This window comes from Emydura macquarii, unplaced genomic scaffold (genome assembly GCF_026122565.2).
Source record: "Emydura macquarii macquarii isolate MOO-44397 ecotype Brisbane River unplaced genomic scaffold, CSIRO-AGI_Emac_v2 contig_1230, whole genome shotgun sequence".
In the NCBI taxonomy this organism is placed as follows: domain Eukaryota; kingdom Metazoa; phylum Chordata; order Testudines; family Chelidae; genus Emydura; species Emydura macquarii.
In genome coordinates, this window is record NW_027131367.1 from 3,332,050 (window position 1) to 3,349,972 (window position 17,923).

At 52.6% G+C, this 17,923-nt stretch overlaps 1 protein-coding gene and 1 long non-coding RNA gene across 4 annotated transcripts; one reads left to right on the forward strand and one right to left on the reverse strand.

Annotated features, from left to right (window-relative positions):
* Window positions 1-7,610: 7,610 nt before the first annotated feature.
* Window positions 7,611-17,168, reverse strand: SSTR2 (somatostatin receptor 2). Of its 2 annotated transcripts, none has more exons than XM_067547292.1 (2): window positions 17,013-17,168; window positions 7,611-9,747 (listed from the first exon to the last, which is right to left on the reverse strand). In XM_067547292.1, the coding sequence occupies exon 2, from the start codon at window positions 9,658-9,660 to the stop codon at window positions 8,545-8,547; it is 1,116 nt and encodes a 371-aa protein (XP_067403393.1). In that variant the 5' UTR covers window positions 9,661-9,747; window positions 17,013-17,168; the 3' UTR covers window positions 7,611-8,544. The 2 variants fall into 2 exon arrangements, with proteins under 2 accessions (XP_067403393.1, XP_067403394.1); XM_067547293.1 differs by lacking the exon at window positions 17,013-17,168 and adding an exon at window positions 11,442-11,564.
* Window positions 13,526-17,600, forward strand: LOC137152585 (uncharacterized). Of its 2 annotated transcripts, none has more exons than XR_010919546.1 (2): window positions 13,526-13,716; window positions 17,049-17,600. It is a non-coding gene; the product is annotated as an uncharacterized lncRNA (long non-coding RNA). The 2 variants fall into 2 exon arrangements; XR_010919547.1 differs by lacking the exon at window positions 13,526-13,716 and adding an exon at window positions 16,108-16,206.
* The last annotated feature ends 323 nt before the right edge of the window (window positions 17,601-17,923 follow it).

Consider the following 17,923-nt stretch of genomic DNA (forward strand, 5'->3'; position numbering starts at 1 on the left):
AAAGCTCTTAGGGTCACGGCATTGCTTTGCTATTGCCTGCAGTGACCCTTTCTGTCATGAACCATATTAAGTGTTTCTCTCTAACATTCTCCATGGGAAATTCCTGGGCGAGAGGCAGTTCAGGTACTGCCGTGTTATGGCAGCCGTTTTGTTCCCAAATTATTTACCTGTGCGAAGCTATGGTAGTCAAGCTGATTGCGAAAGGACTTTACCAGTGAACAAGGGGTTAGCCCCACTGCCTCTTCCCTCCTCCTCTTGCATAGGGTAAAGGATGCAAGACTGGGTGCTTGGGAGACACAGCGCGGCATTTGGGAAGTCAGACCTCACATTTGCTACCAGAGGACTGGGGTTGGATCTTGGGCCGAGTCCTGCGGCAGCTGCTTCTCTTTCCTTATTTTACTGCCTTGTTATAAACCCTGATCCCTTTTGAGCTCCGGACCGTAGCTGAATATGTAGCTATATTTTCCTGTTGATTCACTATATGGATGAGCATTCAACCGTTCTTCATGCACATCAGTGAGTGGCCAGGCGACTGTCCTCATGTTCAGTGTTTCTCAACCTTTTTGATACCAGGGACCGGCTTCCTGTACTTTGTCAGGGAGAGCTCAGGGACTGGTGCCGGTCCACGGATGGGTCATTGAGCAGCACTGCTCTAGTTAACACTTCAGCCTGGTGTTTTCCAAACACCTTAGGGGAGTTAGGTGCAGCTGTTCTGAGACAGGAATGGGCAACTAGCCTGAGATCCCAGCGTGGGCTTCCGCTGGCCTGTGACCCTCATTGCTGCGTGAGCTAACCTTGGTAGAGAACAGGCTTAAACTGCGGGGAAAGGGAATTGTTCTCTCCAACAGCGGGGGTGACGTTTTGACCCCCACAGGGCAGAGGGAAGGGCGCTGACATGGCAGAGGGATTCCATTTACTGGTATTGGAAATCGGCCTCCTCCAATTCATGCCCCTCGGGCAGATCTCTGGGAAAACCTTCCAGAAAAGGGGGTAACCAGGCAACAGAGCAGAGAGTCATCAAGGCACAGCTCCGTTCTGCTGCTCTAGCATCAGCACGGGGGGTTGCAGTCCAGGTTCTGCGTTCGAGTGCTTCATGTCTGAGCTTAGGGGCTATGGAGCCAGCGTGCTGAGCCCTTGGGGAGAGGAAGCGGCGGAGGCTGCTCTCGAGCGACCCCTCTCAGCCAAGGAGTGGTGTCGGTGGGCCTCTGCAGGGTCCTCCTCAACCAGGACAAGTCCTCCAAGTGTGGGGCCTGGGCAAGCCGGGGTGGTTTGGGATCCCACAGAGTCCCACCCCTACAAGCCAATGACCAAGCAGGCAAGTTTTAAGGCTAGTTTTGAACTCTGGGCCTAAACCGGAAAGGGGAGCGAATTCTGGGGGTGATTCAGGTGCTTTGTAAAGATGGGGACCCAGAGGTGCAGGAAGGGGAATTGCCTGGCTCAGGGTCACGGGATGGGAGACGTGGGATTAGAACCCAGGAGAACGTGCCCGATGCTCCAGAGGGAGTGAACAGAACGGGACAACTTATCAAACCATTCATCCTCGGTCGTCCAGTCCCAGCTTCAGGCAGTCGGAGGTCTAGGGAAACCCAGAGCGTGAGGTCACGACCCTGAGCATCTAAAGTAATGGCCATCGATGGGCCTATCCTCCCTGGGCCTTTGCCCTGCAATGAGACCGGACTGAGATCAACGCGCTGGCCGCTAGTCCAGAATCTCTACTTGCCCAGAGCCTGGGCTAGAAGCAGCTGCCTGCACTGCCAGTCTCTGCTGCTGACAATGAGCTGGCAAAAGAGCCCTGTCTGCCTGACGCCGACTGACACCCTCCCTCCCTCTTTGTCTGAGATTCAGGGGATAATTTTTTCCAGTGCGCTCTGTTTCCCTGGCCTGAAATTTACTCCAAAGCTATCTAGCTATTGCCAGCACAGCTGGAGCCTTTTGCTTTTAGCTTCCCCGCCCCCACCACTGGCAAAGTTGGTCCGGTGAGAGACAGCAGGGGTTAGTGGTTATTGCAGAGGACTGGGAGTCCGGACTCCTGGATTCTCATCCTGATTCTGCGACTGGCTTGCTGTGTGTTTTGGGCAAGCCACTTTCTCTCTTTGGTTCCCCGCTCTGTACGCTCTTCGTTCCCAAGTGGGTTGTGAGGATACATGAATTCCTGTGTGTAATACGCTTTAAGATCCACCCCAAGGGGATGCTGGAGACATGCACAGTATCCCTGCGGGACACATTCGGTTCCTTCAGCCATGGCTATGCAGCCACATCGGCACAGCGGCTGAGCAGGACAGGTACACCAGGTGCATGACGACAATGCAGAGCATTCACGCTTTTCATCTCTAGAGATCTGGCTTGTCATTCCTCTGATTCCAAATCCAAGGAGGTGAGCTGAAGCGCTCAGCACCGCCTCGGACTGAGCTCTTATCGGATACACACAACCACCACGCAGCCTGGCACAACAGCTAATCCGAGAGCGTGCGCAGGACAGGACTAGCATTCTCCACCCAGCATTCCCGAGCAGCAGTCCTACAATAACAAGTGGGCACGTGCAGTGACCTACAACAACAACCTGGCGCTTGCCAGAAATCTCTCCATAACCAAACCCACATTTGCTGCCCAGCATGCCTGAGCAGTGACCCTACAATAAACAAAGCAATGCATGCAGCACAGCACTCACAAGCAACCCTACAATAGACAAAGCACCTGTAATCCAATAAGAATGCAAGATCCGGCCCATGCTGGACAGAAGAAGGAAACCACCGTTGGAACGGGTGGCTTTAGTGCTTCTCTCTCTGCTTTCCAGCATCCTGGATTGTACCCTGCTAGTGCAGCCCCAGCTAGGACCGAGAAGAGTTTTAATTAACCTCATTAAGGAGCCCTGGGGGAAGTCCAAAGTGTGAAATAATGATACACTCCCTCCTCCTCACCACCACAAAACCTGCAAAGTCAACACATCTGCTGTGAAATGAACTGGTGGATTTACTTTCACACGGCTGGGGGGCACAGAAAGCTTTTCTGAATGTGCCATTTACCAGGACAAATTCCCTTGAAAATCAAGTGTGAGAGAAAGAAACCTCAGCAAGGGAGCTGCTGTTGCTTAATAGCAAGCAAGCAACACGGCAGAATCTTTTTCAGGAGAATTTGAAGGAAGAGAAAACGGCTCTCCCCCGAGCAGTAAAAATGCCATCAGAACAGAATACATTTGAGAGTTTAGGGGACCGACCAGCACGGCCCCAGACCATTCATAGACTAGATCGGTGCAGTGCTCACCCATGCATCTCCATTGTGACCTGCAGCAGATGTGCACAAGCTGAAGGAGGAAGAAGAGACTCCCCAGTCACGTTTGTGACCTGAGTTATGAGCAGAGCCCAGATCATGGGCAGGGGAGGTGGGCAAAAGGACAGTGCACAGAACCACTCACTTTCTCTCGAGAGGGTTATTCCTGCCCGGCGCTGCAGCCCTTTCTCCAGGCAGAATCCTGCCCTCCAGACCTGCCTGTGGGGGGCAGACAGCACGAGCACCTGCTGTGAGAAACGTACAGAAGCAGCCATTCCTTACGCACCCGCTCCTGCAGCAGGGTCGTGGTTCCCTGCTCCAGGGAGGGACAGCTGTGCACAGACGTTTGCTGGCCATGTGCATTTGACCCTGTCCTCATGCAAACCCTGCTGTACACTGAACTCGCAGGGGGCATGGTGTCACAGTTCCGTCAGCTCCCTTCCCGCCTCGCCCTTGCAGCTGCTCCCCACTTACTCCAAATAGCCTTTGGAGGCGGCACGCACCCACCTCCCAGCGGGAGGTTTTGCTGGACCCTCACCGGTTGAGATGCCGAGTTTCCCAAGGGACGTCCCACTGCTTTCACATCATAGGAGCTGGGGCTGAGTCGGGTCCTGGATCAGGCCCAAACCATTTCAGGGAGAGTGTCTCTTGCCTTGAGTGGCGCCTGGGGGACAAATTGAGCTTTAATAATTCATCCTCCTCTAAGGCCCAAGGGTTTAAAAAGGGGTCGCTGATTTCAAGGACCTCAGCTCTTGGGGCCAGGCTCATTGTCAGAGGCGCTGAGCACCCACAGCACCCAGTGACGTCCGCTGTAGTTGTGGGTGCGCAGCACTTCTTCGGAAAGCCACGAGCAAGAAAAACGAGGCGCCCCAAATCAGAGGTCTCTTCTGAAAATGTTGGCCTGAGCCTCTGCTCCTGGGGCCCGGGGTTTGGGCAGCGAGAAGTAGCCACACATTTAACCTTCCAAGAGGTTTTGCTCTCTAAAGGGTCACCAGACTCGTAGGCTAGCCCCCTCCATCCTCCTCCTTCCCTTCTGTGTCACTGAGAGCACAGCTACACCACAAAGCTGCACTGCTTTAACCCGAAGGCACAATTGCAAACCAAACTGGGTCCAGTGGCCACAGGTACCCCTCCTATTTCATTTAAAACCAGGAGGCTTATTCTGGACTGGCGTAAATCAACCAGGAGCAGGTGTAAACTGCCCGAAGTCCCGTTTACACTGAAAGCAGCAAGCTCCCACCGTTTCAATTCATTTTAAAATAAAACACTTCAGTCCGAGAGGTGCCACTGCTGCGTGTAGCCGAGGCTCAGTGTTGCTATACGATGTAACTCACTAGTAGGATCGGGGAGAAAGCTCCGCTAAGGGCTTCTGTCGCAGAAGGCCTGCAAATGTCAGCGCATCTCATCAGGAGAGCCGCTGAAGCAGACCTCTCTCCCTCCTGCGCTCCCTTCTTGCCATACAAATAGCTCCCGCACCACCCACGAGAGACTCAGCCCCTCCAACCCAGCAGACTGTAATACAAAAACCTGCCCCTAACTCAGCGCTCCCGGCTGCAGCAGCCTAGCAATCATGACACCATATTTCATTTTAATGTGACATGTTTCTCTTGTTTTTAATCTCTCGGGCATCAATACTATATTTTATTTTGTTGTCACACAGCCTCGGTTAATATTTACTTCCTCCTCTAAAAATGGCATATAACTGCACACTTCAGCCAGCCTAGAGATAAAACCGGGGGGTCCCTGCCACCTGGCTAAAGGGCTGCACCGGGAGAAACGTCTGGTTTTCTGTTAGATTGTCGTGTGTTTGAAAAGACAACTAAGTTGGGGAAGGGGAAAGAAATCTCTTACAGGCGTGTGCCCAGACGATGGCCTTGATTACCCCTCTGAAGGCAATGATGTTGCATATCTATAACAGGGCAAAATTTTGCCACTGAGCAGGTGTTAAATATAAATGAAAAGTCCTCTGAGGGGGGAGGGGATTCTGGGTCAAAACAAACAAAGGGCATATTAATTTTGATGGCAGCCAACGGTGCAAAACTCCACTTTTGCATTAGCAGAACGCTCACCTGTGCTAGCTAAAATCCAGGGGCCAGATTCGCCACGGCCATGCACCTTTGTGTAGCTGTTGACACCAGTGTAAACAGTTACTGGGCTGACTGAGGAGCATTGTGTCCCGCCTTGCACTTAGGGTGCGTTGTTGTAAACGACCGTAAGCAGAGTCTGTGCAATGGAGACTCTAGCCCGAGTTTCATAGAGAAGACGGACTCTAGTACTGAATGCCCCTTGTGTCCTTCGATGGGCTCTGGGGGAGCAGTGTGAGCGGGAGAGGATCAGGGCTGGTTACAGAGGGAAGGGGCAGAAATCTTGTGTTTGAGGTCCAGGACGGAGAGCGGGGAGGATTCCGGCCCAGCCCCAGCCCAAGTTTTCAAACTACTCCCTCTCACCTGGGGTGCTTCCACTTTGGGGTGCCCAGCCTGAGGCACGTTAGCATCCAGGGAATGGCGTTGCCCCAAGTGAGACGCCACATGGGAAAATACTGGCTTTAATGTCTCCAGGGTTCAATTTCCTCATCAATAAAGGGGGAGGGGAGGAAATAACCTGTCGGGGGGAGGGATCTAATTATTTGCAAGGCTGTTAGACGCTAGGGTGACAAGTGGAGAGCAGGAGGGAGGACTGGCTGTGTACCTGCTTGGTTTTCTCCATCTGGAAAATGGGATCTAGGTACAGCATTTGCCCTCTGAAATCTACAAGGCCCTAATTCAGGTGTCCTTTCTCTAGCGCTCCAAAGGACTAGAGAACAAACATTCGGCTCCCATCACTGCAGTTAAAAAGATGTCTCCCAGCTCCCCAGGGCTTCCTCTGACCCCGAAAGCACCATGTCACAAGAGACCAGATCTAGGTTGCTGGTGCAATTTGAGACCTATTGGTGGATTTAAAAAAAAAAAAAAAAGTCTGTTCTGGTTTTCCCCCAGTCAGACCCCTTAATCACACAGGGTTTCTCTACTGACACAGCCACTCTGACTGGGTGCGTGAGGGGGTGAAGAGCAGGGCTGGTTACCATCAGATTTCTCGACCGGTGAACCCAGCAATTACGATTTGCTCTAGCCTCCAGCATGCAATCCTCGCTGCTCCAGCTGACCTATTTACACCTAGCGCCATAGCATCTTGGCATCACGGCGCCAGACTCCCCCAAGCACTTGACACTGACTGCGGCTCAGTTGCTTTCACACGTGTGGAGAAGCTCTCCACTCTGCTTCCGTTCTCTGCTCTGCTTGCTGAAGAGAGTTACTCCAGATTTATACCACTGGAACTGAGAAGAGAATTCGGCCTGGCAGCATCACAGCCCATTCCCCCGGACTCCCAGCCCCCCATGCCCCTCCAGCTGTGACTGGAGTTCAGAACCAAGCGCACTCAACCAGGCCTGGCACCCATCAACACTTTAGAGGGGGTCGTCAGACGCCCCTTCGCCTCTCACTTCCTACCTTCTGTAAGCCGCATCTGCGGTGTTAAAAACATCCACGCTCAGAGCAATGGCAAAGAAAAGCATCCCCCTGGTAATAACTGACGGCCGGCTACTTGCAAATTACAACCACCGGAGTCCTCCTTAGCCAGGATCATCAACAGAAAACATGCTCAGGGGAGTGGAAGGGCTAGCTGAACCGCCGAAGGGTGAGAGTCAGTGGATTCAACAGAGCCTTAGAGGGTGTGTGGGTGCATACTAACACAAAGCAAATTAACACATACCAGCAATATGAAAGCAGCTGTTTCATTCACCGCATCACAAATGCTAGAACAGAACGGCACTCGGAATTTTTGCTTGCTTCTCTGCAGATTTAAAAACTTGTCGGTACTTTCCATGTGAAGGATGCTGCTGATAACCTGAGGCTCCTCAGTCAACACACCCTATAAAAGTCCCTGCCATGTTCCACTAGAGGAAAACAACAGCAAAGCAATGGCTGTGTGACTGTGGCAACTTACCATTAGCCCAGGAGTAATCGCCGCCCAGGCTGCCCTTTGGATCAGTGTTTATAGTTCCTTTCAGGTGGAGGAAGGGAAAAATTATACATTTGAGGGGAAGGAGAAAAGCTTTCTTTGTGACAAGTTGGTTTAAAGGGGGGGAGGGGGGAGAAGGTGGCTGTATTTGAAGCTACTCAGAAGTCTGGGCTGCTCAGAGTTCTGGGATGTATCTGGATGGATGGACTGGTGGGCAGAGTCCAGGTCAGGTGATCGAAGATGCACAACAAATATAACTGCTCACATATATACCGCCACCATCTATCTGACTGCACATCTGTATGTTTCCAGGCTGCCTAGAGCCCTTCATTTTAATGGGAATAGGGTTCCAAATCTCTTAGGAGGTGTTTGCAAATCTAAGTCATTCTATCATCTCTCCATCCTCTCTGTCTCACTCACTCACACACACACACACACACACACACACACACACACACACAGAGTATTGGGGATAGGATCTTTTCCTGCCGCTATAATTACTTTCATTCTGTTGCGTTGCTTCTCCAGTGGCAGGAAAAGCAACTTGTACAGAAATGCAGCAACATTCTCATAAAACCGGGGGAGTTTCAGGAGCTGCATTCTTACAAAATGAAAATGTGACTAGTTGGGTAATAACTAAATATTCTTCATGTGCTACTGGGGGGTCTCACTATGTGTGCTCTGGTTCCTAAGCTAGCTCTCTCCCCTTTTCAGCTTACCGGGTGCATCGGCTGCTTTGCAAAGATACAGGCATGAATAGATCTGTCTATCCGTGTGTGGTCTATGCTGCATGGAGCACACCGGTGTGTGGAACCAAGGCTAGCAGAATGCCTCCCAGTATTGCCCTCAGTTACACACGTGCAACTCTAGTGAAGGAGGCTGAATTTGCCCCTTTCCGTGTGTGCGGGTGGAGATGTGTGAACACTTTCTGTATGTCCAAATGCATCCCTGAGGGGAACACCAGTGAAAACCATGCAGTTGCAACAGGAATGAAGTAGGCCCATGATTGCACGTTATTTGTGTAAACACACACACGTGTGTGTCTGTTTTTCCATGTATGAAGTTGCATTTGAGCAGCATCTTTCTGAATATTCAAAACCAACCTGCCTTCCGCTGAGGGGCTGCTCCTGGCACCGGCCCCACTCCCCGCATTACCATCCCCTAAGACGAGCAAACAAAGACCAAGTCCTCTTGACCTGACTTGCTATCTGCTACTGCCATATAAAGGAGAGGGGAGGAGGAGGAAAGGGGACAGCTGACACAGGTGATCCTGGAGTCCTCTCAGATGCTTGTCTGAAGGTCACCATTGAGCAGAGTCCTTTGAGTTTCCGTGGTCTCATTTAGCCTGGATTTGTCCTGCTTGCTGTCGCTCCTGTCTGCATCATCCATGCCACTGACCTTCACCAGGCAGAGGACATTCTGAAAGCTCTTCTTGAAGTTGTCGGACAAAAAGGCGTAGAGGATGGGGTTGGCACAGCTGTTGGCATAGGTGAGGACCACGACGAAGTCAAACATACCCTTCAGGACGGGCGTGGGGACGATGATGACGGAGACGGAGGAAACATTAAATATGTAGAAAGGAAGCCAGCAGAAGATGAAGACAGCCACCACGATAGAGACCATCCTGGTGACTTTCTTCTCGGACTTTTTCCTCTTGGAGGAGCCCACTCTGATCCCAGAGGACTTGACTTTGATGATGATGAACAAGTAGCAAAGGCAGATAATGGTGAGGGGCACCAGGAAGCCCAGAATGAAGGTATAAATAATGAACCCTGTGTACCATGCGCCGGACTCGCCTGGCCAGTTGATGGTGCAGCTACTCTTTCCACGATTGTTTTGCACCCCGGCATAGATCATGATGGGCAAAATGACCAGGAGGGAAAGGCCCCACACGGCCACGTTGATCATCTTGGCCGTTCTGGGCCTTCTCCACTTGGCAGATTTGATGGGATGGACCACAGCCAGGTACCTGTCAATGCTCATGACGGTCAGGCAGAAGATGCTGGTGAACTGGTTGATCCCATCTACCGTCATGACGACCCGGCAGATGGCTCTGCCAAAGGGCCAGTGGACCAGAGCCACCTGCATGGCCAGGAAAGGCAGTCCCAGCATGAAGAGTTCATCCGCAATGGCCAGGTTGAGGATATAGATGTTGGTGATCGTCTTCATCTTGGCGTAGCGGAGGATGACATAGATCACCAGGGTGTTGCCACACAGGCCGATGATGCACACCACAAAGTAGATGAAAGTAAGGATGGCGTTGCTGGTCAGGTCGAAGTGCTGGCCCGTCGTGTTCTGGGAGGCGTTGGCAGGCATCGCCGTGGAGAAATTGTCGAACCGGGATGCGTAACAGAACCAGAACTCGGTGACGTTGGGCAGCTCGTACTCCAAGTCCATGGTGCCGTAGTTCACAGGGCAACTGCGACTCAGACGAAATGAGTCCTCATCCTTGGTTGTTCAAGAGAGTGGGGTGGAGAGGAGTAGCTAGAAATCAAACAGAGAACAAAACCAGAATAACGAAGCTCCTGCATTATTGCTAAACCCTCCCGTGGCGGGGCTTAGGACAACGTCTTGCTGGGGGGAGGGACTGGCAGGAGGGAATGCTCCCTGGAGACAGTTTATCCCATAACTACCTCCTGCGGTTTTTCATTACCTTCCTCTGAAGCCTGTGTCCTATTCAGGAGGCTGACTGAGACAGATCACCCGTCTCCTGCAGGCTAGAAATTTCTTCCTTCCTTCCTGTTGTTTTTGTAAAATATTACTGGCCAAACCCAGTCCTGGGGAAAGCCCCTTGATGGCAGTAGAGTTACCCCAGGAATGCTTCTGGCCTGGCCAATCAAATACAATGGTAGCACGTAAGAGCTTTATGTCGAAGAAACAAATTTAAAACAGGACAGCCGTCTTTATGACGACTCCGGAGGTAAGAGGGGCCAGACTGTTGCATGGGCCAGACCCTTTGGAAAACGCGTTCTGGGCCCTTCTGAATGCTGAGGATAAATGTATTCACCAAGAGAAATCCTTCTAATTTTTTTTTTTTTTTTTTTTTAACAAGGATCCTGAAACAATTTGCACATTTTCCAAGTGGCCTTCCTCTCCCCCCCCGCCCCCCCCCCCCAGGCAGTAACTTCAGCACAGCTTCCCTCCAGCGGTCTGCTCGTCGGTCAGCATCAGCCCGCTCCTAGCCTAGTGCGCATTTGCTCTACCCTTGCCGGAGCTCCAGCTGCGCTGTGCCAGGAGCCGGAGCAGGCTGCTCGATGTCTTAATTGGCGCTTCCAAGCCGTCGGCAGCAGGTCCTCCACCAGGCCCCTCCTGGCTCCTTGCACCCCAGGCACCCTTGGTGCAGACCAGGGCGCCGTGGGCTCCACAGGCGTAGACAGAGCAGCTCAGCAGGGAGGGTCTTTCCCCAGCCATGTGCACCGGTTCTTACCGCGCCCTGGGCATGGGATTAGTGGGGACAGGCACAGGGAAGCCGGGGCAGGGCAGGGGCGAGAGGGAATTCGGTGTGGGGGTGGCGGGGGTGAGGGTGAAAAATCAGGACAGGAGGAGGGGGAACAGGCGCCTATATAAGAACTAGCCCCGAAGAGTGGGACTGGCCCTATAATATCCGGAGATCTGCTCACCCTGGGGGGGGGGAGCACTATTAGTACTTGCCTGGGGGCCAGTCTCCTTGGGGGGGCTGCTGCTGGGGCCAGAGGAGCAGGCAAGCTGGGAGAAGCCACAAAGGGTTAAGGAAAGGTGGGGAGGAGAAATGGAAAAAAGGGGGTGGGGGGGAGCAAATTCAACAGGAGCCCCCCCCCCCCCCCGCAGCTCGTGAAGGGTTCTGCAACGTGCCACAGCCCCGGGTAGCAAACCCAGCCCCTGCAGCGCCCCTATTCTGCCTGCAATAGCCGCCCCCCAATACCAGACCCCCCCCCCCCCCTCAGCTAGCCCCAGCCTCCCGGGCACCTTCCTCCCCTTCGCACCGAGCCCGGCGGGACCTAACCAGGGGCCGGATTCTTCGCAGCCTCGCCCCCCAGCCCGGGAGCAGCCCCCCACTCCCAGCCCCCCCGGCTTGCCCGGCTCCGAGCTGCAGCAGCAGGAGAAGCGGGGTGGGGGGGGGGCAATTCTCAGCTGCCTCCCTCCCGGGGCTCCCCCCCGCAGAAGTTCTCACCTGGAGGCAGTCCCCCCCCCGCACTTACATTCTGCTCCCGGTCGATTCCCGCCCCGCGTTGCAGGGACCCGGCGGCGCGGCGCTTCGTGCAGCCAGGCGGGGCCAGGCGAGCCGGGACCCCGGAGCAAACGCTGCGCTGCCAAAGCGCTTCTCCTCCAGGAGCAGCTCGTGCAATGCACAGCGAGACCCCCCTTTCCTCCCCCCCCGCCCGCCCCTGCCCCACACACAGCGGCTGCGTCACGCCAGGCACCTGCTCTCGCTGCATTACTGGACCGGCTCTGGGTTTGCGGGGGGGGGCAGCTTCTCAGAGCAAGGGGCTGAGCTTTGAAGCAAGCTCCCCTGCTCCTCCCCACCCCACCCCTCCGCCCTGCCAGGGACTGGTGCTGCAGCAGGGAAGGGGTGTCACAGAGGCAGGGCTGGCAACCCGCGGCCAGAGGGGAGAGGGGACCTGCAGTTTGCCGTGCCGCGTGTGCATTGCACAGCGGGAGGTGTGCTCCGCCCCAGACGCAGCTGCATTCTTGGGAGGCGGACGACAGCCCTGGGGGGTGGAGGGGAAGGGAATCTATGCGGGGTGAGTTGATCTGGACCTAGGGGAGCTAAACGGTTGTCTCCCTGCCCGTGAGTCCATAACACAACGAGAGGGAGGGAGGGGAATGCAGCTCTGTCTCCTTTGCCTCAAATTCAAACCTCTTTTAAAATCCAAAGGGGAAAACAAGTTTCCTCCCCGATAATGTTGTTCAAATCGCCCCCCCCCCCCCCCCGCCCCCGAGCAAGCCCAGCCTGTAATAAATGAGACACGTTCCTCCGAGCCACGGTTTAATCTGCACGATTGTTTTGCCCCCAAGGAAGGAATTTGTTCCAAGCAATCAGCTGAAAGGCAAGAGCTGGGAGGAAGCTGCTGGTGAACCGAGGTGGTTGGTTTTATTTGGGGGGGGCAGGGGCGGGAACGACAAAGGCGGCTACTGAAAATGCAGGGCTGGAGAAGGGGAAAGTAGGAGGTGAGATGCACATGCACCAAAGACAGGGCAAGGGTGGGATGGAAGGGCTCAAACTAGAGACAAAACCAAGTAGGGATCTAAGTTTCCCCTGCAACAGGCACTTGCTAGGATGGGTGATAAAACTAAGCCATCCTAACCTCCAGCACAGGTGGGCTTTCCCAGATGGGCTTTGTTCCAAGTGCAGCAGATAATGGGTGAGTTAGTCCATTTAGCCCAGCTGGTATGTCTTCTTTCCCCCTCAGCGGGTCTGTCTCTTAAGCTCACCACTGTGGCATATCCAGTTCTCAAGTATTTCTGTTCCCAGGAAGCTCCCGCAGCACATACTGCTTATTTCTAAAGATGCCTCAGCAGGGAGTGTAAAAAAGATAATTTTGCATCAATTTCACGAAGGAAACTCAAACTAGCAAAATCCTTAGACAGGACCGCACCCGGCTGGCATGGAGCAAGGCAATGCGCTCAAACGAAGGTGGAAAAACGTGGGTGAAAGCGGGAGAGATTTTCCGAGTCTAGGGTTTTAAAGATTAACCATTTAAGAGAAAGTGAATCCCATCAACTCTCTCTACTTCTGCAGCTCTTTTTTTGGGAGGTTTTTGTTGCATCCGTTCAGGCTGGTTGGCTTTTTGGTCAGGAAACCGCATCGTCTGTTTCTAGAAGGCTATTTCTCTGATTTGAGCAAAGCTTGGATGGGAGGGAAAAGGCCTCTGGAAAGAGATCATATTGTTTTTTCACTGGAGAGCCATCAAACCTGATGTTCCTTTCCATCCTGACTCAGTTTCCTATGGACCCATCCGTAACCCATCCTGCCTATGCAGGTGATGTGGTTAGTGCAGGGGACTCAGAAGAATCAAAACTCCTGGGCAAGCTGATTCCCAGCTGTGTGACACAAGGAAAGGGCCAGGCTTTGCATGCAAACTCACATGACTAGTCACTGGAGGAGACGTGCTGACTGCAGCAAGATGCTCTGGGTGAGCAGAGGATGCAAGATCTGGCCCTGAGTCACTAAACCTCCCCTGTGCCTTGACTTTCACCTCTGTAGAATTATCTCCCTTGAAGTGGGTATTGTGAGACTTAATTTCTTTGTTGTTTCCAGATTTATTTGAGGGCAGCGCCACACTCTCCTTGGCACCATGTTTAAGACAATAAACCCAGACGTGTGGGAAAAAACCCATCCTACCGCCGGAACTGCCTGCTGGAACAGGACCAGTCGAACCAACGTGTCACTTGAAAAGACCTGATGTCCCTGAAACAGGAAGTAATCCCAGTGGAGAAAGCTGCACGGACAACACCCAGGTCCCAGCTGTCATGGTGAGGGCACGGGGAGAAGTCAGGATGTGAGGTGCCCTTTGCAAAGCGCTTTGAGATCTCTGCATGGAACATGTGATCTGTGCAATGCAGAGAGCTATGGATGGACAGCCAGCCTCTCACCAAGAGTTACTTATCAAGTAACAATAACTCGAGCAGGAAAAGCAAAAGAAAGGGTTTGGGGGAGATAACCTCTGCTCTGGTTGGTTGGAGAGCTTGGAGGCAATGAAATAATAGCTATTTCCCCCCAACACACACACACACACGCACACACACACGCACGCACCCTCCTTCATCGCTTGTCAAAGAGACAATAGAATGCAGGAAATTACGAGCAGGTTGGAGCAAAGAGGCGGGTGGTTAACCCAGAGAGGGGCTGGAATTCCCATTTGTGGCTGGAAGTTCACTTCCCAAGGCAGGGCTGAAGACCCAGGTCCTGGGGGCACCAAGGAAAATCATGAACAGTCTAATAAATCCAAAGGAGGATGGAAAAATCCATTATCTGAAATAAACATCCTGGAAATGAATAACCAAATTAGGATCATAAAGGAGCACAGGGTATCAGGGCTATGAGAGAGCAGATGGTGCAGCTGTCCGCATCCTAGTGCGAGGGTTATTTGTACCTCGCTGAGTCCCGTGTGTGGCGCTTTCGTTGCTGCCCTTGATGCAGGCAGCTGCTCTGCGGGGAAGCCAAGGCCACGCCTGCTGATGTTTCCTTCTACTTAAAGGAAGGCGATTTGCACATTGTTGTCGCCCACCCCAGCCAATGGAAGAACGTTTCCTTTCCATTCAGCATCAGTTTGAACAAACGGGCCAGTTGTTGCGGCTGGACGCAGTTATGGATGGGTGCCCACGCAAATCCCTTTGCCAGTGCAACCCGTTCCTGACCCGTGCAGCAACCTCTGGGGTTCCATACCGCATCAGTGTCCGTCCTGCCCCACACCACGGCTGCTGCTCCAGAGCCAGGTGTCTCAGGAGTAGACGCTGCCTTGTGCCTGCTCGAGGAGCAGTAACTTCTTTAACCCAGCACAGTGCTTGGGAACGCAACTACGTTTGCACAAGGGTTGAGTTATTCCTTAGTACTACTGATAAGTCAGCTGGGTCCTGTCCCTTCTGTGTGACCACATACCAGTGGCTTAGTCTCCTTCTGCTGGCTCCCCCATCAGGAAGGGAAGAGACCAGGCCAGGGCTACACTAAAAAGTTAGGGTGACCCTAGCTACGTCACTCAGGGCTATGAAAAATCCACACCAGCCCTGAAGAAGAGCTCCGTGCAGCTTGTCTCTCTCACCAACAGCAGCTGGTCCAATAAAAGCTATCACCTCGCCCACCTTGTCTCTTGGGGCGCTGTGTCAGGTCCCCCTGTAGATCAGTAGGGGTATCCCCAGTGTGCGTTGCTAAGGAGGCAAGCCATTCCATGTACTCTGATCATTCTAGCGCCACCATGAGACACTGTCTCTATTTCTGTAAGCTCCTCCATCCAGAGATTTGCATGCATGTCCAAGCCTGGCTCCTTCCTGCTATGACAAATTCCACCGTACCAGGCCCGCTGTGTGACTTTCTTAGCTGCAGATTCTCTCTGTTGACCGATGCTTTATTCAGCGCCCTGGAGCCCTTCTTTCCCAGGGAGTGGAGCACGGGAAGATTTGTTGTAAGTAGATTCACAGATCTGTGAGCTGCTTGAAATACATTTAGTGTCCATGCTCACTTACAAGCCAACCTGCACCTAAACCAAACCCCTGATCCAAAAAAAACAACTGGCTAGCATCTCCATGACTGATTTAAAGGGTTTGTGGCTGGCCATGATGAACAGGGTTTAGCCGTGTGTGTGCTGAGGTGGGAGTCCGAGCCTTTTTAAACTATTTCAAATCCTGTTAAGATTTAGGGCCGGTTTCTAACCTAGCATAGAAGCAGGTCCTGTCCAGAGTAGATGGGTTGTTATGATTTCACCCACCCCTGCAGCCTGTTCCATACGCAAAGTCCAAATCCTATGTATGTGTAGCATTTGTGAATAACTCCTTGGGATGTCCTATAAGGGTGACAGCTACAGGTAGGCAGGAGAAGCAGAGGGGGCTCTTAAAGTCCAATCTAAATTGCCATGCCGATATCATGAGCAGTAAAACCAGTGGGAGAGAAACACAGGAGGGAATATCTGACAGCCAAGTTGACGGGCTTCTAAAAAATAGAGGCGCCCAAACTCAGAGGCCACTTTTGACCACTTGGCAAGAATATCTTTGCCAATTTGTGCGCCCCCCCCCCCCCCTCTGCCCATTGGCAGGCTGGCTTGACAGTCGCTCAGCCAAGATATTGCTCAGACTTGGTCATTTATGGTTTTCTCCCTCAGGGAGGTACACTGGTGAATTGGCAGAATCTGGACACATGACATGCAGTGAAACCCTGGCCCCATGGAAATCAATGGGACTGTTGCCACTGCTTTTGCGACGACCAGAATTGCACCCTGGTAGTCTGAACTCTTTCGTGGTGTGTCTGCAAAGGTAGCTTTCCCATTGGGGGCTTCACTTTTCTTTGTAATTTCTCGCGCGCCAGCTGAGTCCTAAGCACAATCAGCTTGCAGAGAAGTTGCCAACTGGAATCAGAAATGTTTTCCGTTTATCCACACCAATAATGCGCTAGAGGTAGCGGTTACGCCCACTGCGCTGGATTCTCCTCTCTTTTTCACACCAGGGGGAGCTGAGTTGACACCACTGCAGTTACTGCTGTTTTCCTCCAGTGTCAGGGAGAGCAGAATGGGGCCCATTATGTGTTACAGGCTCGTTGTTAAATTGCTGACGGGTTTAATTAATAGAGTGTAGCGTGGCATTACCCAGCACGTTCCTGGAGCACTTAGCTCCTTGACTCCCCATGGGGGTAACGGTTTGTGTTTTGGACATGCGTTGCCAATGCTAGGAAGGGGATTTGATGCTAATATCACTGTGCGTGGGGTTTACTGTGTAGGTGTCAGTTTAAAAATAAAGCTACTATGACACCATAGTGCAAAGCTGGGGAAATCTCACACGTTTCAGAGCAAACAGGAGCAGAATCTGGATTCTCTGAGTAGGCAAAAGTTCAGTGGATATTGCAACAACAACAAAAGGCAGAAGGGTCATTGCAGAAGGTTTTGACAGTTGTCTTCAGAGCCGTAAGAATTAGAGGCTTAATTCCTTTTCTTAGTGAAAGCTCAGACAGTGGAACACAAAGAACAGCCCCTCCACATTCTTTATTCTAATTCCAACGTTTTAAAACGATAAATAAATAAAATAAACACAGCGTACGCTCCCCAATCAGTGAGATCAGCACCAACCTCTAACAGCAGCACGGTGTGTTTCCTTTCCTCCAGGCGTCCCATCTGACCTTCATCCTGGCTGCGTTAGCCTCCAGCTACCCTCGAGGACAAGCCAGGCTCTTCCAAAGATTCTCCCCTCCCAATCCGTGACCCTTCCAGCCATCTGAGAATTAATTACATGGCCCCGAGGTGCAGAGCCATGACATTAACGCATGGGATATGTTCAGCCGGAGCAGAACTTATCAGTGCTGTGGCCTGGTTGCTGCCTATGGAAAGCCCTGTGCAGGCACCATGCCTCTCCTGTGAGTAGAGGATCTGGTGGTCCTTTCTGGTCTTAAATCCTGTGGTTCCTGATGCGCTCGCCCTTGTTAATTATTGACAGCAGAAATGCTGGGTCATGGCTCTGAGACTTGTTTATGCTGGAGGAATTGATCCATGGCGATGTAACGTTTCCCCTTTTTTCCCCACTGGAATCCCCTGAGCTGGGTGATTCTCCGGCACCGTGTCCCGCGCCAGGGCCTCCCCCGGGTGGGAGGGATGGAGCCTGCACATTGGAACAATGGGTAAAAGAGACCGCATGCCAAGTGACGGGCGTAAGAGGAACAAGCCATCAGGGTAGATTGTGTCCCTCACTGTGCAGCCGGGTCCACGTGCTGCAGGAGCAGCCTTATCACCTGCCGTACTCAGCCCTGCCACCTCAACATGGAGAGCAAGTCAGGAGCCAAGGGGCTGAGCTGTTCTGGCTCCCATGGACCGGTCTGAGAGGTAGTTAAAGCCCTGGACCAGGGCACAGGAGAGCTGGCTTGCCATGTAAACCTGAGCAAGTCACTTTGATGTTAATGACGTGAAATTGATTTATGTCATCAGAGAATCTGGCCCTTAATTTCTCTGTGCCTCAGTTTCCCAGTAAAAGGGCTGCCTTGGTCTTT